The 23028-nt window shown below is 45.8% G+C and overlaps 1 protein-coding gene across 2 annotated transcripts in view; it reads left to right on the forward strand.

The window, feature by feature from the left end:
- The window catches only part of ASAP1 (ArfGAP with SH3 domain, ankyrin repeat and PH domain 1), a 340720-nt gene that overhangs the window by 247702 nt on the left and 69990 nt on the right, over positions 1 to 23028 (forward strand). For both annotated transcript variants that reach the window (XM_010844319.1, XM_010844320.1), the window contains exons 5-8: positions 9734 to 9808; positions 10294 to 10343; positions 15289 to 15418; positions 16809 to 16894. In XM_010844319.1, coding sequence (XP_010842621.1) covers positions 9734 to 9808; positions 10294 to 10343; positions 15289 to 15418; positions 16809 to 16894 — 341 coding nt within the window. The remainder of the gene's footprint in view (positions 1 to 9733; positions 9809 to 10293; positions 10344 to 15288; positions 15419 to 16808; positions 16895 to 23028) is intronic.

Consider the following 23028-nt stretch of genomic DNA (forward strand, 5'->3'; position numbering starts at 1 on the left):
CTCCACTAGCTTTGTTCATAGTGATGCTTTCTAAGGCCCACTTGACTTCATATTCCAGGATATCTGGCTCTAGGTCAGTGATCACACCATCGTGATTATCTGGGTCGTGAAGATCTTTTTTGTACAGTTCTTCTGTGTATTCTTGCCACCTCTTCTTAATATCTTCTGCTTCTGTTAGGTCCATACCATTTCTGTCATACTGTAGTGCTGTTTTATAACTCCATTCTTCATTTATTTATATACTTTGAAAATGTTTTCCTGTTTTGTAAAATATGGTAGCCTAAGAACCTTTGTTTCATAAGAAGCCTACAGCTCCCTAAAGCAGAGCTGCCCAGGGACTTCCCTGGTGGCCCAGTGGCTAAGACTCCATGCTCCCAATGCAGGGAGCCTGGGTTCAAACTCATTTTTTCATCCGTTTACTCAGTCAACAAGCATTTTACTCGGCGTATATATATTGTGTCTGTGCTGAGGACTTGATGTAACACAGTGGTCGACAAAACAGTCAGAGCCCCTTGTCCTCATGAAGCTTTGCTCCAGAAAGTGAAAAAACACAAACAACCGACTCTAAAATGCAGACTGTCCTGAAAGAGAACCTGTTCTGCTGGTTGAGAGTAATGGGAGATTAGGGAGAAGCGATCAGTCTAGAACTAGACCGGTCAGGACCTCCCTGAGGAAGTGGCCTGGACATTGGAAGCCCGCTTCGCCAGCAGCCAGAGGGAAGAGTGGTCCCGACAGAAGGCCCAGCAGGTGCCCGGAGGAGAGAACGTGATGGGTCAAGAAACGGAGGAGGCCTGGAGTGGTCGAAGGCTTGTGGGACCTGGTGGGGGAGCCTAGGACATGTGTGGGGGCCAGACCTGCACTGGGAGGGGGCACGTGAAGCCAGCTCACTGGGAAGAGGTTGATGTGGTCTGATAAGCACTTTAAAATCTCAGTCTGACAGCGTGGCAGAGCACAAGGGAACAGCCTTTGGAGTCAGTCAGAACCTTCATTAATATGCTGACCGACCCCTTTACTTACCATTTGACCTTGGGCAGGTGGCTTAACCTCTCTCAGCCTGTTTCCTCATTAATTGGGTGAGACCAAGACTCATCTTAAGAGAGTTGTCTCAAGCAATAACTTTAGACTCCTCTAAAGCAATAACTCCAGGCTCCTCTGTCCATGGAATTCTCCAGGCAAGAATACTGGAGTGGGTTGCCATTTCCTCCTCCAGGGGATCTTCCAACCCAGGGATTGAACCTGGGTCTCTTGTGTCACCTGCATTGGCAGGCAGGTTCTTTACCACTGCACCACCTGGGCAAGCCCCAGTAATTTTAGATAACATCTGTTAAACACAATGCCATCTGTCATTTTTAATAACTATTTCAGGCTGCCTAGGTTAGAGCAGGGTATAACGGGGTACATTATCCTGCAGTTTTATAGGAGGATGAAGCAGGGGAACCACTCTGAAACTTACCAAAGGAAAGAGTGGTATAATCCGAAGGACACTTGGGAGTCTCCCCTCCACTCCTCGAGCCTCAGAAGACCTATTTCAGGATCTGAAATGCTATCATTAGATTTTTTTCCACCATTACTGCTGAGCTTTTCATGTGTAAAGAATTCTAAGAAAATAAACGGGGTTACATTTTAATATTAAGAGTCTGTGTTGTGCCAGACATTTTGCATGCATTGCAGGCAGTGTCTGCATGTCACGCCCCCTTGGCAGCATGTGGAGTGGCCTTGAATGCCTTGCCCGAGTGCAGCCTGGCCGAGTGCACGTCCCCCGGTTGACTGTGTGTGCACAGGGCACTCTGGTGGCTGTGAGGGTTGCACTTGCAAAGCCCTGAGCAGTGGATGAAGAAGCATCATTACCTCTCACCCCTTGACCTCTGAGCAGAATCTGTTTCCCCTTAATGCATATGTAACCAAATAAAATAAAGCTTCAGTTCAGTTCAGTCACTCAGTCATGTTCGACTCTTTGCAACCCCATGAATCGCAGCACGCCAGGCCTGCCTGTCCATCACCAACTCCCGGAGTTCATTAAGACTCACGTCAATCGAGTCAGTGATGCCATCCAGCCATCTCATCCTCTGTCGTCCCCTTCTCCTCCTGCCCCCAATCCCTCCCAGCATCAGTCTTTTCCAGTGAGTCAACTCTTCGCATGAGGTGGCCAAAGTACTGGAGTTTCAGCTTTAGCATCATTCCCTCCAAAGAAATCCCAGGGCTGATTCCCTCAGAATGGACTGGGTGGATCTCCTTGCCGTCCAAGGGACTCTCAAGAGTCTTCTCCAACACCACAGTTCAAAAGCATCAATTCTTTGGCGCTCAGCCTTCTTCACAGTCCAACTCTCACATCCATACATGACCACAGGAAAAACCATAGCCTTGACTAGACGGACCTTTGTTGGCAAAGTAATGTCTCTGCTTTTCAATATGCTTTTGTTGTTGTTCAGTCGCCAAGTTGTGTCCAACTCTTCACCACCCCATGGACAGCAGCATGCCAGGCTTCCCTGTCCCTCACCATCTCCCAGAGTTTGCCCAAGTTCATGGCATCGGTAATGCCATCCAGCCCTGTCCTCTTCTTTCATCCTCCTCTCCTTCTGCCCTCAATCGTTCCCTTAGCTTAATAGGTTAGTAATAGCTGATAACAACTGTTCATTCACGTATATAGTATACCGTAGTTTTCAAAGCATTCTGATACCTCTAAGAAGACAGTGAGGTAAGCAGTTCATTACCTTTAGTGCCAGACCTGGTTTGTGGTTTGATGCCTCCACTTAATAGAGTGTTTGAACACACCTTGCATGGTTCTCAGGAGCCGCCAATGAAGCAGGCAACCCTGTGTGTCTGCAGTGAAGCAAGAATTTCGTTGGCGTCAGGCCCTGGTCCCCGCACACTGGCTCGGGCTCGTAGAGGAAGGCGCCAGGAATCCCATTTTCAAATCAGGGAGCCAAGTCAGCAAGTCAGGCGGTCTCCCAAAGCCACAGGCCAGGAGTGATGCATGGCTTCATGCCTTGCGGCTCCTGCCAAGAATTCTTTCCTCCGGATCTTAAATGCCCTGGAAGACGGCCTGATGCCCGGGCACCAGGGTAAAACAGCTTCACGGTGGTGAGTCACTCTGCGGGGCAGGAAGGAGTTAACACACGAGCCAGAAGACCTAATTTATACCAGGGAACCTCGGCAGACTGGCTGGGAGCTGGCTCATTACTTTAATTGGATTTTCCAATGTGCTGAGCAAGTCAGCAGATTCGCATTAGCCTTACTTTCAGAGGAACTGTTTCTATCTGCAGAGGGGAAAGAGAAAGAGAAACCAGTGGGCAGTGAAGAGGGGTTGTCAGAAGTAATGCAGGATGACAAAGCAAGTGGATTACGTCCTCGTTAGTTGACAGAGTCGCATGTGCAGGTCGGTGCTGTAGGTGTGCTGTAGGTGTCCTGGGGGTACCGTCTGCAGAGCTGTGCTGCTGAGTCACTGCCCCACCCCATCGCCAGGCCCACACCGGCCAGCCAGCAGCTGCCTTGGAGCCTGAAGACCTACAGCTGCCGCTCGGCTCCTGTGTTGGGATCTGATCAGTTAGTGAACAAAACAGAGGAGCCGCCTCCCCTTAGGAAGCATACCTTCTAGAAAAGATAGGCAGTAATCAGCAAACAGATAACAAGATCATTTCCTAGCAAAGCTCTACAGGGATAAAGAAAAACTAAGGGCATGGAGGTGTGTGTGTTTTTATACCCAGGAAAACCGTTCATGAAGCCTTTTCTAGTGGCTGGAATTACAAGGGCAGTTTGTATAACGTCTGGTAGCATTTAAAGCAGTTGCAGGCAAAATGTTTTTCTCAAAGCCAATATTAATCAGAGTTTATGTGCTTAAACAAATTACTTTTGCATCATTGTGCAGAATGGTAGCCCTCAGCCACTCCCTGTCTGATTTACCCCGGATTCCTTGGTGGGCTCGATAAGTGTGCTCACAGGGGAAATTGCCCTTTTGTAAGGAAGGAAACAAACAACAGTTTGTTTGGAAAGCACAAGTATTTACCACAACTGAACATCACTCCTGAAAGGGGCTTTAGTGTGTTATGCGCTTAATAAAATGGAAAAGATGTACTTTTAAAAACATGCCCTTCTACCTTGTGTAATCTTGAGTCACAAAGAGCTTATGTTAGTTCAACTTTATTGATAAAGGAAATGGGTTGGGAGTAAATGGGAGTGGAGTAATCAATAGGACCTCAGTAAAATAAATAGGAAGTGATTATATGATGGATTTGAAAGGCTTCTTTTAAAACCCTGAGGCTTATGAAGGTGATACCAGAAGTCTGTCCACCATATTATTACTGTGTCACGTTGACTGCGTTGCCCATGGGGTGCTTTTGTTATATATCCGTTTGCAATGAAAAGTTTGCCAAGGCCGTGAAAAGGATTCCTGAAAGAGCTGGGAAATTAGCAAAAAAAAAAAGGAAAATGACAGAATCCTACAACTGTGAAGCGACCTGATCCATCTCTGTCACAGAAGCAACGCCTTAAAATATCTGAGAGTAGGTGTTCTTGTTTGAGATGGCCAAGGAAGGAAATTGTTCTTTTTAAATTTCTGTCATGAACGTATTTATTTATTTTAAATTTTTTTTTTTTTTTTTTTCTGCAGCAGGTGGCAGGTGGGATCTTAGTTTCCCTTCCAGGCATCGAACCCACGCCCACTTGCAGTGGAAATTCAGAGTCTTAACCATTGGACCACCAGGGAAATCCCAGGAAGGAAGTTTAGTTTTGCCCAAATATGTCCTAAAAGTTTCCTTCTCTTGAGATTGCTCTGCTCTCTCTTTGACTTCTCTTCCTATCTTTATAAAAATAAATAGTTACTATTCACACAATCTCCTTTGCCAGTTTCTGTAAATGAACCAGCTTTTTGCCAGGAAATAAGAAGAGTTTGTGTACGTTTAAATTTTTTTTTTTCCTATGGCCTTTTCGTAGGCTCATCACTGGAAAGATTCTGAATTCACAATATGTGGTATTTTTGCCTTCTTGGTTTCTTATCAGCCCCCAAGAGTACGTGTGCAGATAACCACAGAGAAATTCTTCAGCCTTGGGGTTTCCATTACTGCAAACTACAGTCCACCGCACTTGCCCGTGCCTCAGCACGATGACGGGCCGAAGCGTGGGGCTGGCGTTCGTTGTGTGGTCAGTACCTGGCTTCTGAGGGACTTTTCCTTCCAAACAGCCCTCAAATTCAGTACAAACCACGGAGTTTCATGACTCTCATTGTTATTTTGTAACACAGCCTTCAGGCCAAAGCGGCAAGGACATTTGCGTATTTTTTGTTTTTTTCCTGCTTTTATTTCCCGAAGGACAAGAGGCCTTGGTGAAAGCCTTGATGTGGGACTCATGGTTCAAAATGGTTGATAATCACTGTCTCTCCATGTTCTGTTTTAGAATTTTTGCCTTTTTTGGATCAATAGCACCATCCAGGGTATCCCTCTCCTCACCTCCCCCAGACGCAGAAGGTGCACAGTAAAGGTTTCTCTTCCAACCCGTGTCCACCCCTGGGAGGGGCCGTCAGCAGTGTAGTCTGTGCCCTCTCTGACATGATTTGAGCGTAGCTGTATTTTCTTCCCTCTTTTTGTACAAATCCTCATACACCACGAATACTGTTTTTAACTTTGCTTTTATCACAAAACAGTTTATCTTGGAGGCATTTCCAAAGTCAGACATAAAAAAACTTTCTCATCTTTATGGCTATTGTATAGAACTTCCCATAATTTATTAACTGGTCCTCTACTGATAAATACTAAGTGAAGTGAGTGAAGTTGCTCATTCACGTCTGACTCTTTGCAACCCCATGGACTGAGGCCTACCAGGTTCCTCCATCCATGGGATTTCCCAGGCAAGAATACTGGAGTGGGGTGCCATTGCCTTCTCCAGGAGATCCTCCCAACCCAGGGATTGAACCCGGGTCTCCCGCATTGTAGGTAGATGCTTCACCGTCTGAGCCACCAGGGAATTCCAATAAATACTAAACTTGCCATCAGTCTGAACATTCCTGTAGAGAAGAACCTTGTACACAAGTGACTTTGTGATTCCTTCATTCTGAAAATATTTGGTGAGTAGCTGCTGGGTACCAGGCAGTGTTCTAAATTCTGGAAACATAGCAGTGAACACGCAGACCACACTCTCAGAGTTTGCATTCAAATGGTGCTTAGTCGCTCAGTCATGTCTGACTCTTTGTGACCCCATGGACTATACCCCGCCAGGCTCCTCTGTTCATGGGAATTCTCCAGGTAAGAATACTGGAGCGGGTTGCCATGCCCTCCTGCAGGGGAGCTTCCCAACCTAGGGATCAAACCCAGGTCTTCCACATTGCAGGCGGATTCTTTACCGTCTGAGCAACCAGGGAAGCCCACATTCAAGTTGGGAACACAGCAAAACACATAAGGAAACAGATACGCGTATAAATGGTTAGGGTGGTAAAGGCTGAGAAGAAAGTAATGCAAGGACCTTCACAAACGGGATAGGTAGGTTCTGCCTTGATCAATGGAGGTCCCTACCTCACTTAGCACCGTCCACACAAGGTGGACGTGACCCCAAGTGCCAAGACCACAGGGTAGCGGGATGCAGGGCGCTTGTGGCCCAGGAATGAGATTGTTGAGGACTCAGGACAAAATATTATTCTAGCTATCTGTCCAGGACAGAGAGTGAATCCTCTTAATCTTTATTTTTCCCCGTCTCAGATCCAAGGCCAGTGTTTTTCACCTTTCTTTTTTTTTTTTCATTATTACCTGCAAGCCTCCATCCCAGGGAGCATTTTATTATTTTTTTTTTTTTTAATAATGTTACTTACTTATTCTTGTCTGTGCTGGGTCTTTGTTGCTGTATGGGCTTTTCTCTAGTTGTGAAGAGTGCCCGGGGCGGGCTGCTCTCTAGTTGCGGTGTGCCAGCTTCTCACCGCAGCGTCGAGCCCAGGCTCTAGGGGTTGTGGCCTTCAGTAGTTGCAGCGTGTTGGGCTCAGTAGTTAATAGCACAAGGGGTTGGTTCTCTGCAGTATGTGGAATCCTCCTGGACCAGGGATCAAACCGTGTATCCTGCATTGGCAGCGGGTTCTTATAGACTGTACCACCAGGGAAGCTTGCTTCTTTCCTAATAGCTTCCCCCATGAAATTCGAATACTGTCATTCTGTTTCAGTTTACATACTGTGACCCTTTGGAAAGCCATAAACCGTTATAATATCTGAGGTCGTTTTCACCCCACGCCCTGAGATCCAGCACCCCAGATCCCCCCCCGGACTGTGCATCTGGCCTGCCAGCCCAGCTGTTCCTCTGCATGGTTGATGGTGAGATGGTCTTGGTAGGAGTCTCTTTGTCTTTGAAATAAAAAAGAGAGTTGGTTGTTTCTGGTCCAAGCCCTCTAGTGGTGGGAAACTCCTCGTGTGTCACACTGGTGGTCAGAGAGGGCAGGACGCGGAGTGACTTACTGCTGCAGGAAACCTTGGATGAGAACTTCAGGCCAAACCTAGGGAGGTGTTCAGGCAGGAGAGAAGACCTCTCCACCCTGCCCTTCCGCCTCTGCTCCCACATTGCCTTCAGTTCAGTTCAGTTCAGTGGCTCAGTCATTTCTTTGCAACCCCATGTACTGCAGCACACCAGGCCTCCCTGTCCATCACCAACTCCCGGAGCTTGCTCAAACTCATGTCCGTCAAGTCGGTGATGCCATCCAACCATCTCATCCTCTGTCGTCCCCTTCTCCTCCTGCCTTTAGTCTTTCCCAGCGTCAGGGTCTTTTCCAACAAGTCAGTTCTTCACACAGGTGGCCAAAGGATTGACGTTTCAGCTTCAGCACCACATTACCCTCATTTGTATTTAACATCCTATAGGATTTCCAAAGTAAACACATCTTCAGCTTTTCCCAAGTATCAGGGAACACACTAGCACTTTCCCCGTGGGTGAACTCACTGCATCGTCACAGCAGCCACCCGCAACAGCTTGTAACATCCTCGCTTTAGAGATGTGGTTAAGAGGGTCCCACACAGAGCCTGTAATCGTCAGCCTTTCTCCTTCACACACCAGTTTCTCCCTCCGCTGCTGGTGAACACGTGGCCTCATCCTCTGGTAAGGCTGGCTGCTGCTGACTGTGCCTGCCCCCCAGGTGCGAGCTCTCTAGAGGCAGGCGGCGTTTTAGACATCACAGCACCCCTATCTCAGCCCCGGCATCGCAGGTGTCATGGAATAGGTACTTGGTCAATGATTGATGGAAGGGTGGGTGGGCGACCTGACAAGTGAGTACACTTGAACGTGAACCAAATGACCTCTAAAATGAGGGAAGCCATGGCCTCCACACGTGAAACCAGGGCTGTGGGTCCCTGGCGTCTTGGTTGCACGCTGCTGAAACTGGCTTCCCCAAGATGCCTGGGTCTCCTTGAAGACAGACTGTATCATAAACTCTCGTCAGCGCTGGCTCTCCTGACTGGGTGCACACTAGACCGTCCTCCCCTTGGTTTCCCACCCCCTGCTCCCCAGCTGGTTACAGTCCTCCCCCTCTCTCCTCTCTGGACTTCTCTCTGCTCCACCCTAAAATCAAGGAGACCCAGGCCACTGCCCCAGAACACTGAAAACCCCTCCTCCGGCTGTAGGTTGCACTCGCTAAGTAGTTTTCTTTTTTGTTTGCTTTTTTTTTTAATTTATTTATTTTTGGTTATGTTGGGTCTTCATGGCAGCACGCGGGCTTTCTCCAGTTGCGGCGAGGAGGGGCTACTCTGCAGTTGAGGTGTGAGGGCTTATTGCGGTGGCTTCTCTTGCTGTGGAGCCTAGGCTCCAGGTGCAGGGGTTTAATTAAGTTGTTGCAGCCCGTGGGCTCAGTAGTGGGGCTGGTGGGCTCTCGAGCACAGGCTCAATAGCTGTGTTGCCTGGGCTTAGTGGCTCTGTGGCATATGTGGGAATCTTTCTGGGCCAAGGATCCAACCTGTGTCCCCTGCATCAGCAGGTGGATTATTAAAAAGTAGTAAATTAGGGCTTCCCTTGTGACTCAGCCAGTAAAGAATCCGCCTGCAATGCGGGGGACCTGTGTTCAATCCTTGGGTTGGGAAGATCCCCAGAGAAGGGAGAGGCTCCCCACTCCAGTATTCTGGCCTGGAGAATTCCATGGACTGTACATGGGGTCGCAAAGAGTCGGACACAACTGAGCAACTTTTACATCACTTCAGTAAATTAGATGGCTAGGAGACTACATTATTTCTTTAAAATTGGGATTAAATTTACCTACCGTTAAACGCACAGATCTGTTTATTTTTTGGCTGTGGTGGGTCTTTGCTGCTGCACGTGGGCTTTCTCTAGTTGCACTGAGCGGGAGCTACTCTTAATCGTGCTGTGCGGGCCTCTCGTTGCAGTGACTTCTCTTTTCTGGCGCAGAGGCTTAAGCTGTTGCAGCCCGTGGGCTCAGTAGTGTGGCTTGTGCACTCTAGAGCACGGGCTCAGTAGTTGCAGTGAGCAGGCTTAGCTGCTCTGCAAGTATGGGAATCTTCCCAGACCAGGCATCAAACCGGTGTCCTGTATTCCAAGACAGATTCTTCCCACTGCGCCACCAAGGAACTCCTGAACAGCTTTCTTTTTCTACAGAACCTGGGCGCTGACACTGAGGATGCAGTTGCGAGCAGGGCGATCAAGGTCTCTGCCCTCATTTCATCGCGTCTGTACCTGAGTGGGGGCGACAGCGCTCACCGAGCGTCAGCTGGCTTTGCGGTTCCCTGTGCACTCCTGTCTTTAACCGTCTCCCGTCTTTGCTTTTCAGCTCCAGGGCCTGAGCCACAATGTGATCTTCACCTTGGATTCCTTGTTGAAAGGAGACCTGAAGGGAGTCAAAGGCGTGAGTGTTCCGAAATTCGATTTTCACTTCAGCTTCAAAGGATCAATCTGGTTTGTCTTTGAAGATCCTAGTGGCACTGGTGTCTGAAAGGCACTCTGAACTTTTCAGCATGAAAAGTGTTGTTGGAAGGCGGTCATTAGAAGAAACACACCGACTCACATAGTTTATCGACCAAGAAACAAGATGAGATGCTGTCGGGAAGATTGGCGGGCGGGGGTTGGTCTGTGCTGAGTCTGGGCTCCACCCCAGTGGACCCACCTCTCAGAACCACCAGGTACTGCCTCGTGGTTTTGACTGGGAACACTCGCGCTACAACTTTCTTAGCTTTCTTGGCTGTAATAAGTCACGTGGTGGGCCTGAAAGCATCCTGTGTAAAGTTTCCAGTGTCCTGTAACGGAAATTGTTTCTGCTAAGATGTGATTCGAAAATTATTCACCTCGAAGCAAAAGCACGTTTAATCTCAATTTTATTTTCTCTTGTCTAAGGATCTCAAGAAACCATTTGACAAAGCTTGGAAAGATTATGAGACGAAGTTGTAAGTGTGTTTTTTTTAACTGTTTCTTTTTTTGTTGTTGTTACTGTTTTAAGTGTTCTAAGAAAAAGAATAACTAAAATAAGGACAGAATCTTGAACTAATTCCTTCAGGAGAAAAACCCTGCCAGGTCAATCCTTGTAAGGGCTGTGAGGCTGAGTATGCTGACCTGATTAGAAGTGGTTTCACCTCCCATGCTGGTCGTCTAGAGTGAGATGTACTTTCATTCTCGATTATTTTGGCGTCCATGGCTGGTAGTTTTTTTTTCATTATAGTTAGTGCATAACTGTAGCCCACTCCAGTGTTCTTGCCTGGAGAATCCCAGGGACTGGGGAGCCTGGTGGGCTGCCGTCTGTGGGGGTCGCACAGAGTCGGACACGACTGAAGCGACTTAGCAGCAGCAGCAGCAGAGACCATTTACCCATTTCTGGATAACATGGCAACTCAGAAATAAAAAGACAGCTACTGTTTGTGTTGTGGCTCCATGGTGAAGAATCCTGCCTGCCAATGTAGGGGACATGGGTTCTTTCCCTGGGTCAAGAAGATCTCCTGGAGAAGGAAATGGCAACCCACTCCAGTATTCTTGCCTGGAGAATCCCATGGACAGAGGAGCCTGGTGGGCTACGGTCCACAGGGTTGCAAAGAGTCAGACACGACTTGGCAACAAAACAACTGTAACGTCCGTCTGTTCACCAGGGCCTGAACAAAATGCTTTGCATGCATGACCTCCTCACAGCACCCCTCTCAGTGTGCATTGGACTGCCTGTTTGTGGATCAGGAAACTGAAGCTTAGAAAGGCTAAGGGGTTTCGGAAGGTCCTAAGACCAGTAAGTGTGGCTTCCTCTCTAGTCTCTGTGACCCCTGAATAGCATAGCATGGCTGCAGCCAGAGGCCTGCATGCTGGGGTGATCACATGGGACCAGGGAGACGCTGCCTGTCAGACCTCAGTGTGGACCTGGCTCATCCTCATACTATATGGGTCGTTCTTCCGCATCCCTTTCTTACTATTTGTTGTTCAGTCGCTCAGTCGTGTCCAACTCTTTGTGACCCCATGGACAGCAACACGCCAGGCTTCCTTGTCCTTCACTGTGTCCCTGAGTTTGCTCAAATTTATGTCCATCAAGTTGGTGATGCCATCCAGCCCTCTCCTCCTCTGTTGCCCCTTCTCCTTCTGCCCTCAGTCTTTCCTAGCATCAGGGTCTTTTCCAATGAGTCAGTTCTTCGCATCAGGTGGCCAAAGTATTAAGCTTCAGCATCAGTCTTTCCAATGAATATTCAGGGTTGATTTCCTTTAGGATTGACTGGTTTGATCTCCTTGCTGTCCAAGGGACTCTCAAGAGTCTTCTTCAGTACCACATTTCGAAAGCATCAGTTCTTCAGTGCTCAGCTTTCTTTATGGTCCAACTCTCACATCTGGACATGACTACTGGAGACACTATAGCTTTGACTTGATGGACCTTTCTTGGCAATGATGTCTCTGTCTTTAATACACTGTCTAAGTTGGTCATAGCTTTTCTTCCAAGGAGCAATTGTCTTTTAATTTCAAGGCTGCAGTCACCATCCGTAGTGATTCTTATTAGTACTCTGAGATATTTATAACACCAGGCCGTGGGGTGGGGTGGGGTGGGAGGAGAAATGTATTTAAAAGCATTTAATAAACGTCTTGGCTATAAACTTAGATAACTATAAACATGAGAGAATAAAAGCATTTCTGTAGGCAGCAATAACAGTAAAGTGAAAACACAAGCCAAAGAAAAACAAATTCAGGATTAAAATGTTTTCCCCGAAACCACTTCTGTAACTGCTTATATAATACGCACATCATTGAGGATTTGCTGCCTAAGGAATGCTTCTGATGTGCTGTGACAGTGACAAATGGTGCTGAGAACTGAAGGGTTCCTGAAATGGCCAGCCGGGGTAAGTGAAGGCCGTGGGCCATGGCATCGGGCCCGCGTGTCTTGCCCGGTGCAGGTGGGTCTTGAGTGCTCACAGGACTGCCAGGCCCAAGGGCGTCTGCACACAGCAGAAAGGAATTAGAACTGAGTCCTTTCAAGGAGGGCAGGTCTCCTGAGTTCTCCCCACACCCCTCAGGCTTCTCTTGCTGTTCGTTCTTGGGTCATCTGTATTGTGTTGCCATGATAGGTGAGGATTTCTCACCCTTGTACAACCATCCCCATCACTCTTCCACCCCACCCCCTCCTCATTCGTACAATAAGTACAGTGATTTGTGTTTTAAGCGAGTTGTCAGTGATTACATTTTCATGAGTATAAATATGCATTGTTGAACATGTATATGTGCTCAGGCTGTCCATGGGATTCTCCAGGCAAGAATACTGGAGTGAGTTGTCATTTCCTTCTCCAGTGGATCTTCCTGACCCAGGGATGGAACCCACATCTCCTACGTCTCCTGCATCAACAGCCCAGTTCTTTACCTCTAGCGCCACCTGGGAAGCCCTGAACATTCATGCATTGGTCTTTTTGTGGATACGTTTGTCCAAATGTGGATTCATTTGTCTTAGATAAATATCTAGTGAGGGAATTGTTGAGTTACTGGGTAAATGAATGTTTAATTTCATTTTTAAAACTCCCAAATAGGTTTCCAAAGTGGTCGCCCCGTTTTTACTACACCATCGTTGTATGGAAGTTCTCATTGTTCCGCATCTTCATTAGCATTTGAGATTGTCCATCTTAATTGTGTTTTTATTTTTCATCTCTGTGATCACCAGTGAATCACCTCTTTGTTTGCTGACTGGCCATTTATTGATATGTCTTACAGAGGGCTCAGGTATTAAATAAATATGTATTGTCAGTCTGAAGGTATGCTATGATTGAATTCCCACTCTCTTTTTTTTGCTTTTTCTTAATGAAGCAATTGCCTCATTTATTCATGTACTTAGTTGTACATGAATCTATTGTGAATTCTTATTGTCCCAGCAGATGTCCAATACCTATTAATGTTGCTGCTAAGCAAATGCATGATGTATATTATTATGGTGATGATATATCAATTACCATTAAATTCTCTGTCAGTTCCTTTGCCCTCCTGGAGACATCCTTCCAGGGCCCCCTATGTCAGCAGAGGGGCTTCCTTCATAGCTCAGTTGGTAAAGAATTTGCCTGCAATGCAGGAGACATGAGTTCAATTTCTCGATCGGGAAGATCCCCTGGAGAAGAAAATGGCAACCCACTCCAGTACTCTTGCCTGGAATCCCATGGGCAAAGGACCCTGGTGGGCTACAATCCATGGGGTCACAAGAGTCGGACACAACTGAGTGACTAAAGAGATGTCAGCAGAGCGGCTCTCACCCTGGGGCTCCCCCTAGTGGGTAGACCTATTTCCTTGCCATGGTAGGCCCAGTATTTTGTAAGCACACGACCTCTTCCCTGATGGCTTTCCTGATAGCTCAATTGGTAAAGAATCAGCCTGCAATGCATGAGACCCTGGTTTGATTCCTGGGTCGGGAAGATCCGCTGGAGAAGGGATAGGCTACCCACTCCAGTGTTCTTGGGCTTCCCTTGTGGCTCAGCTGGTGAAGAATCTGCCTGCAATGCAGGAGACTGGGGTCCTAACCCTGGGTTGGGAAGATCCCCTGGAGAGGTACATGATGGAAGAGTTGCTTAGGTATGCCAGACACTGGGGTATTACAGTGAATCTCAGCCCAGTTTGTAAGTTTTTCGTTGAGTTGATGGCTCAGTTTTTCTACTGTGTTGTATGTTGGCAAAGATATTGGCTTTCTTGGGGTTTGATTTCCCACCACCGCAATTTAAAAGAAAACTCAAAGGCTAGGTCAGTCTTTGCTTTCACAACTATAAATGATAGGCTCTCTTTAGTGAGAACTTTAATGTCGCTTGTGAGTGAATGTGGGGAAAAAAATTTTGGTGAGAGATAATACTGGTGAATATTAAGTTTTACTGGTTGAGGTATATAGCATTTTTTTTTTTTAAACCGTGTGTCCAGTTGAATGAATCCTGCAATGCAGGAGGCCCAGGTTTGATTCCTGAATCGGGAAGATTCCCTGGAGAAGGAAATGGCAACCCACTCCAGTATTTTTGCCTGGAGAATCCCAGGGACAGAGGAGCCTGGCAGGCTACAATCCATTGGGTCACAAGAGTCAGACATGACTTAGCGACTAAACCACCACCAGTTGAATGAAAACTGAAATGAAGCAGTCATTAAGAAAGTCTGAGTTAGAAAAAAAAAAATTAGAAGTCGGCTTTCAGATTAAATGGATTTTTGGAAAAAGAGCTGTGGCCATTGGTATCGATACCAAAATATTATCTGCTGTGGCCAAGCATCCCCCTCAGGTACTCTTGGTTTAATGTGCTTTCTCTGTGCTTATTTCCTTGGCTCCCTCCTGGCCCTCTCCCAACTGAAGAACATTTTCACAGCATTCCAAAGAAGAGATTTGGATTTCTCCTAAATCTTGACTATGTACAATCCATTGACAGGTGGTTAAATAACTAAAACATCATTAGAGAGTGAAAAACAACCTATGTTTAGAGAAGTATTGAATATTACCTTTGGCTAACTTTTGTGCATGCCTCCAAAGACCCATTATATACTCTTGAAATAACTCTCAAGTCTTATAGTCTATTAATAATCAAGATATGCCTGAGGCCTCCAACCTCCTGATTTCTTTTGCATCATGTAAAGTGCTTTACTGCAGAAAAAGTAGACTGTCACAGTGACTTGCTGCCAACCAGCATGGAAGAGAACTTACATGAACCCTCTCAAGGGTGAGATCAAAGTTAAAATGTAGGCAGTGTCCTCGGAAATCCATACAATGTGTTGACTCTTCTTTGAACTTAAGATTTTCAACTTTTGATCGATGCTGTCCATTTAAGAGTCCCTGCCTCTTCTAGTAATGAAGAAACAGTCAGTGGCTGTCCTTAAGGACAGGAGTGTGGGTTTCTGGTTTTTAAATGCTGGCGTCTGCTTCGGTTACAGTACCAAAATTGAGAAGGAGAAGAGGGAGCACGCCAAGCAGCACGGGATGATCCGCACGGAGATCACCGGCGCCGAGATCGCGGAGGAAATGGAGAAGGAGCGGCGCCTCTTCCAGCTCCAGATGTGCGAGGTAAGGACGGCCGAGCGCGCCCTGCACCTCGGGTGCGGTTCCCGCTCGCCTTTCCTGCTGGTCAGCCGTCCTTATGCTTAAGCGCGGGCTGTGGTTTGATGATCACAGGAGGGGACTGTTTCTCAAGGACTCTCTAATCTCCACTTTTCTCCAAGCCTTTTGGGATCCGCCGTCTCACTGTTGTCTCATATTTTGAGCCCGGGTCCTAGGGGGCTCTTTAAGCCAAAACGGGATTCTTTGGTGAGAACTTTAATATTGCTTGTGAGTGAGTGTGGAAAAAAAAAAAAAAAACGGGGTGAGAGGTAACACTGGTGAATATTAAGTTTAACTAGTACAGGTTGTACAGCATGGTTTTTTGTTTTGTTTTGTTTTTAACCCTGTGTCCAGTTTGAATGGAAACTGAAATGAAGTAGTCTTAGGAAAGTCTGAATTCGTGGGGGGAAAATGCAATGAAAAGCATGTTACCGTAGATGTAGAGCAGTGGTTCTCAAACTGGGTTCCCATTGAACACTGGCATTCCTTGACCTAGAGACCAACTCATTCTGATACTGAGTAATGGAATTTTTTTTTTTTTTTTGGCAGTTTTCAGAAAATATTAAAGTAGATAGAATTTTCTCAGTTTCAAGTTTTTCTTCCTTAATTTTTTTTTTTTTAATTTCTGTTCTGACCCCCCTCATCAGCCTTCATCTCCTTCTGGGAGCTTATCTGTTCATGAGCACTTTCACACCATAAACAAGTGAGCAAGAAGCAAACAACATCAACAGAAAATCTTGGCCAGTTGTGAAAATCAGAGCCAGTCATGTTTAGCGCATAGATGGCAACCCACTCCTGTGTTCTTGCCTGGAGAATCCCATCGACACAGGAGTCTGGCGGGCCGTCATGGTCCATGGGGCCGCAGAGAGTCAGACACGACTGAAGCGACTCAGCAACCAAGGGCATTATTATTTTTTTTTCCTTTCCCTTTTTAGTACCTAAAGTACTTTCCAGTTTACCTCTTTGGTCTGAATGTTTGAGTATCTTACAGCAGTTTCCTTAAGGAGAATGCCGTTTGTCCTTCAGTCCGTCTTTCAGGTTTTGTCCACGTGAACAATGAGTTTGAGATCCACTAACCGGGGTTGGGGGTGGGATAATCCATTATTCCAGAATGTTTTGCTGTGTTTGGTTTCCGCCTGTCTAGTAAACTAATCTTAAGCATTTATAAAATGCTAACATGCTAATCAGTTTGTGTTGCACACTTGTGACTGTTGGATCAGCATTCTCTAAGTCAGCTCACACTGTCTGGCTGCAGCCTCGCCTCCTGCAGACTCACAATCAGTGATCTGGCAACCAAACCCATGCCAGAGAGCCTTCTCTGTAATGACCAATGTCCAATTCTGTTTTATTTCCACAGTATCTCATTAAAGTTAATGAAATCAAGACCAAAAAGGGTGTGGATCTGCTGCAGAACCTGATAAAGTATTATCACGCACAGTGCAAGTAAGTGGACTCTTGCAGCCGTAATCATCAACCCACATAAGGCTCCGTCGCGTGGTCAGCTTGCTTCTTCTTTCTTTTCTGGCCTTCATTTTTCCCTGTGCATAGTTGTTATCGTGACCTTCTATGGCCAGATGCTGAGAAATGGTTTTGTCTTCCGCCTTCCGTGTTTTCTGTAAATCAGTCACTCGAATTAAGGGCAATTGTTCGGCCTCTCTAAATGCCGTCTTACAGATTCTGGCATTGGCCTTGACAGCCTGTGGAGCTGTCGTGACAAATGCACGGTGGCTGTGTCACTTTGTCACTAAAGAGGCCTTTCTAGTAACCTCCCTCCCCCACTTAACTTGGCATCTTACCTGTTACTGGGTCATTTGTACAACATATTCCTACGTGGGACTGTTTTTGTTTCATTTTTTACATCATCCAATCTAAGGGCTTCCCTAGTGGCTCAGACAGTAAAGCATCTGCCTGCAATGCAGGAGACCCGGGTTTGATCCCGGGGTGGGGGAAATCCCTTGGAGAAGGAAATAGCAACCCACTCCAGTATTCTTGCCTGGAAAATTCCACGGACGGACGAGCCTGGTGGGCTACAGTCCATGGGGTCGCAAAGAGTCGGACACGACTGAGCGACTTCATTTTTAAATTAAGTGAAACTGAATACGCTGGACGCTGGCGGTACTTGGTGTTCATACTTGAGTTCCTGTGTAGCTGCTGCTGTGTTTTGGGGAGACACGGTTGTCCACACGGGCCCCGCTGTGGCCTGTGGTGTGGGGCCAGCCTTGTATTATGCTTGTGGTACCACGTTGGCTTCATCATGTCTCCTTTACTTTCTGGGTTAGCTTTCTTGGGTTTTATGGTAGAATTTCTGTCTGAAAATGTACCGATTACTATTCAAGTCTGTACTAAATCCGTGGAATTTAGAGAGAAATAGTGTATGGACATTCCAAAATGGCCCAGGCAGCTCTCATACTTACTTATATGTAGACTACATATAAACAGTAGTCTATAATTGGACTAAAAGTCATTAGTATTATACTAGATGAGATGCTGACTCTCCAAGAAGTTAAATTTTGTAATTTCCTTTGGTCATCTCTTGTATTCTTTTTTATAATATCATACCTAGGAAAACCTTTGTGTTCAATGGAAACATTCAAGGGAGGCAGCATTAACATGATGGGAAAAGCACCAGGCTTGAGTGGGGCAGATAGGGGACTTCAGATCCAGGCTCTGGTAACCATGTGATCCTTGTCAGGCACTTCCCTAAACCGCAGTATCCTCATCAGGTCAGGTGGGGTTAAGGTTCGCAGTAGACCCACCTCGGATCTTGGGAAGATGAGAGAATTAAGTGAGAAAATACATATGCCTGCTACACTGTGCCTGTTTGCTGCTCAGGTGATTCTAAGTGGAATTAAGAATCATTTTTATTATGCAGGATTGTTTCTGTTCAGGAAGATTTGTTATCAACTTGTTATTTACATAAATTCAATTTTACTCTTTTCCTCCTTTCAAAGTAAATTCTACCTTCTATGAAAGTTTCAGATATAAGAATAATACAGTGAAATGGACACAGTTCCATGTTTGTAAGATAATTTGACCTGCAGAAGCCTCATGTTGAAGACCCAGACTAACCCTTGCCTTCTTACCACAGCAGGGTGCTTAAGAAACTTTGAAATGTGTAGTGGTGCTCCCTGATTTTAGTTTAGGGGGAGTCTTTCATCTTTCATCAGTTTTAGTTTTCCTCAACACAGATCTTCCTTTGAAACTTGTGCAGAAATCAGTGAATCTCTCTGTCTTCTCAGTCACAATATTTGAGATGTTCCCTGGTGGTCCAGTGGTTAGGCTTTGGCGCTGTCTCTCAATTACAGCAATTGAGCAGCAAGTCTGATTTCACCTGATTTTAGAAATCTCTTTTGATCTCAAAAATCTGTAAGTCATGTAGAAGGATTTAACTTAAGCAAACATTAGTTTTCCAAAAATAAGATGTTTTGTAAACTACAGATATATTAGCCTTTGTTGGTAAAGGTGAAAAGGAGAGCATCTTCCCTTGATTCTTGTGTTTTTTTCCTTCCACAAATATTTATCAGTCTCCTAGCAGAAGCCAGGGACTTTGCTAGGTTATAGGATGCAGCGACGTAACAAGGCTTCCACCCTTGGGAGTTCATTGTGTGATGCAGGAAGTAAGTCAGGTCCATCAAGAATCATCACATGGCTGGAAAGTGACTGATAACACAGAGAATCAAGAGGAGGACAGACTTCTGGCTACAGAGACTGCTGAGGGCTCCTTGAAGGCGGTGGGGGACTTGGACTTGGAGGAAGGCTGGCATTTGGACACTGGAGCCTGGTGGAAGCGTCCACCCCAGGGCGGAGAAAGATCAGCGGGAGGAAACCCTACACACTGAACACCTCCCTGCAGGGAGAGCGATTCAAAGCCATCCAGCAGTAGAACTGGGCTATGTTGTAATCCGACCCTGGCCACCCCAGGGGGAGCCTCACCGATGCCATTACAGCGAGAGACCAGTGGAGCTTTCTTTCAAGGACTCTTCTTCCTCCTTCCTGATTCAATCTCCCCAAACCCTTAACAGATGTAGAGTGGACCTGTAAAGCATTCTACTTAGACCTAAAAAGAGAAATTGCATATTCTGAGAACCTGATTCCAGTTCTCAAAATGATTTTTTTAACATAAAGTCAGGTGGAGCTCCAAAATGAATTTGCTCTGATAATCTCTCGTCGTAGTGCTTGTACCTGGCAGGCATGCAGCTGCTGCCATGGAAAAATAAAGGGAGCAGAAAAGAACTCATGTCCCTCATTTCAGCTCGCCCACACCGATTACTCCTCACTTGCCAGCATGAACATTGTCAGTAACATGCTGTTTCCAAGACAAATGTATTATTCTACTGCTTAGCCACCCCTTAGCAGTGGCAAGTATCATTATGGTCTGCAGACTCAAGAGCACTTACGCACATTACTTTATCATCTTTCATCTTACAGATAATAACAGCTAGAATTTATCAAAAGCAATCAGGAAATTGTAGTTCAGAAAAGATCAGTAACTTGCCCAAAGGCACAGTCATTTATTTAATAGATGCTCAATTAATATGTGTCAAAACAGAAAAAAAGCACATGGACCCTCAGAAAAAAAATGGATTTTGAAGTTAAAAACTTGTGAGTGAAAGGATACTGTTAAGAAAGTGAGAAGACAACCCACAGAAGGGGAGAAAATATTTGCAAATTGTTTATCAGATAAGTGTCTAGTGTCCAGAATGTATAAAGAACTGTTACAACTCAATGACAAACAGAAAGCGCAGTTTAAAAATAGACCAAGAATTCAGATATCCAGTTCTCCAAAAAAGATACACAAATGGCCAGAAAGCCCATGATTAAATGCTCACTATCATTAGTCATTTGAGAAGAGCAAATCAGAACCCCAGTGTGATGCCTCACCACACTCAGTGGCCAGGACCATAATTAAAAGCAGCAGTGGCAAAGGGGTGTGGCCGCCAGTACAACGGAGTAAGCCAGGGAGACGGGCTGCAGGACAGCACGTTCCAGAGATGACGTCCAAGCCAGACGTAAAAGGGCAGCCTCACTGAGCCACCAGGAGGGTCATCCGTGCCCAAGGGGGTTTCAGCAGCAAGTAGTCTTAGCTGAGACACCGAGAGAGGCTGCAGTGTTACTGGAACACCCAGCTAGCTGATTGCAAGAGAGGACAGGCTATATTAGCCCAACTCCTTTTAGCCTGGGTTTGTTTTCATATTGGTTCAGATTACTGAAAGAGGAAGAGTTGAGACATACAAGATTGACTTCTCAGCTTCCACTATGGCACTGTTCACTTGTGATGTGTTCAGTTAGACAGTTAGACACAAGTTCAGCCCAGGTTTAAGAAGTAGGGTGCAAACTCTATCATGTCATTTTTTTTTTTTCTATCATGTCATTTAAGGAACTCAGAGTAGATCTGAAAAAGATTTTGTATGTATAACTGCATTACTTTGCTGTATGCATGGAAGTAGCAATATTGCAAATCAACTGTACTTCAATTTTCTTAAAAAATTGTTACTTTAAGTGAAAGAAGCCAGATGCAAAAGATTACATATGATGTGATTGCATTTAAGTGAAATGTCCAGACAAGGCAAGTCCTTTGAGGCAGAAGGCAGATTGTTGTTTGTTAGGGGATAGAGGAAGATAGAAATTGGGGGTCACTGTTCACGGGTACAGTGTTCTTTTTGGAGTGATGGAAATGTTCTGGAATTAGGTAGTGGTTGCACAACAGTAACTATACACTTTAAAATGATTGTATCATTTTATGTTACATGAATTTTATCTTACTTTTTTTAATGGGAAAAAAAACCCCAACAAAACAGAAACAAAGATTCTTGAAACTTAACAGTTGGAAGATGGCAGAGCCAACTCTTGAACCTAGGCCTCTCACTCAGAGCGCATGCTTTCAGTGTGCAGAAGTTGTGATTTGTAAGCCTGGAATTGGACATCTGTATTTTTAAGAATCTCTGTGTGCAAATCCAGTCTACCACTCTCCACCGTCGCTTTGATCTGAACTGTCAAGATGTGTTTGCAGTTAATTAGTACTTACACTGCCCCTGTGCCTTCAAGTTTCTTAAATACCACAGGACACACAGAATAAATCTGGGAGAAAATGTCCCCATTACCTAGACAGCTGGGAATCAATACCTGACTTAAGCCAAACCTGAAGCCTGGAAATCAGGCTTTCCTAAGGGACTGGTGGTTGGATTGTGAGAGGGTGGTTTTTGAAAATTTTTGCTTTATAGTTTGTTTTATAGAACTGTACTATCTGCTATTCCAGGGAGTCCTAACTTAGGAAAATAATGCTCTGTGAATCTTTCGGCTTTTGGCCAAGCAATACCTCTTCCTAAGCCAAGCAATACATGTGATAAAGGAGTATCAGGGAGACCGTCTGCTCTCTCTTTCTTTTAAATTAAAAGGAAGAACAAAATATTTTCCTTCCCGGTCACTGCTTAGAGTGACTTAAGACAGAAGCGAAGTACATGGCGACTCTCAGGATCAAGAAGGTTCCGAGCTGTTCTAAGGAGGATGTGTCTTGCCTGATGGATGGGTGACGGTGTTGGGCACTTCCGTGCTTTCTCCCAGCCTCTGGAGGTGTGTCTTAGCTCCTCAGTGTAAATGCAGGGGTCATTCCACCCATCGGTTGGCAGCTTACCTTTTTCTCACACCCAGTATCTTTAAAATGTGGTCATATTGCTTTCAAGCTACTTATTTAAAAAAATGAACCAGTCCTGCTGTGTCCCTAAGGTCAGAAAAATGAAGAAGCCCATTTTGCTGGCCTGTGGCCATCATGCATTGAGCTGTTTCTCTGTACCTGGCAGTTTATCTTGGTGCTCATGAGGACTCTCCAGGGTCTATGCCATTCTGTTCATTTCCTGTATAAGGACATCAAGGCGCAGGGCTCTGGAGATTATGCTGTTATTCAGCGGGAGAGCGAAGATTTGGGCCCAGAGCAGCCTTGTGCTTTAATTACCTATGCTCCAGAGATGGGAAAACGGATACTCAAATCCAAACTCGGCACTTAATGACTCGATGACCCTAGACAACCCAGTTGACCTCTCTGAGCCTGTTTCTTTATCTGTCTTACAGGTTAATGATAATAATTACCTATTTTGTTAGACTGTAAAGAGACCTTTAAAAAGGGATATTTCATGAATTATGCATAATGGTGAGTGACTGGCACTGAGTACCCAATTACACATTAGCTGCCATTATTATTATTATTACATCATCACCTATTTTCCAAATTATTTCAGTAACTTACAGAGAAATTGGCCAAGGGACAAGTGGGATGTCACTTGGCAATTTCCGCTTCTGTAGGGAAAGCATCCACGTCCAGGGTGAGTGATGGGTCATCAGAGCTGACACTCGTGTTTCCCCCTCCAGCCAGCAGAACGCTCATCGGTAGTGGCTCATCCCATGCCCTTTGAAGTTCAGAAAGCGTCCACAGGTGGAGCTGAGCATGCTCGTGGTCAGCCAAGGGCAGTAACCCGCCCCAGGTTATTATACATGCGGTGAGGTTTGGAGCAAAATACCATACGCTTTTTACTCCTAAGGCCAGGCGTTTCCGCTGAAAGGGAACCAGGTCAGAGAGAGGATGG

The sequence above is a fragment of the Bison bison genome, unplaced genomic scaffold (genome assembly GCF_000754665.1).
Source record: "Bison bison bison isolate TAMUID 2011002044 unplaced genomic scaffold, Bison_UMD1.0 scf7180017864199, whole genome shotgun sequence".
Taxonomy (NCBI): domain Eukaryota; kingdom Metazoa; phylum Chordata; class Mammalia; order Artiodactyla; family Bovidae; genus Bison; species Bison bison.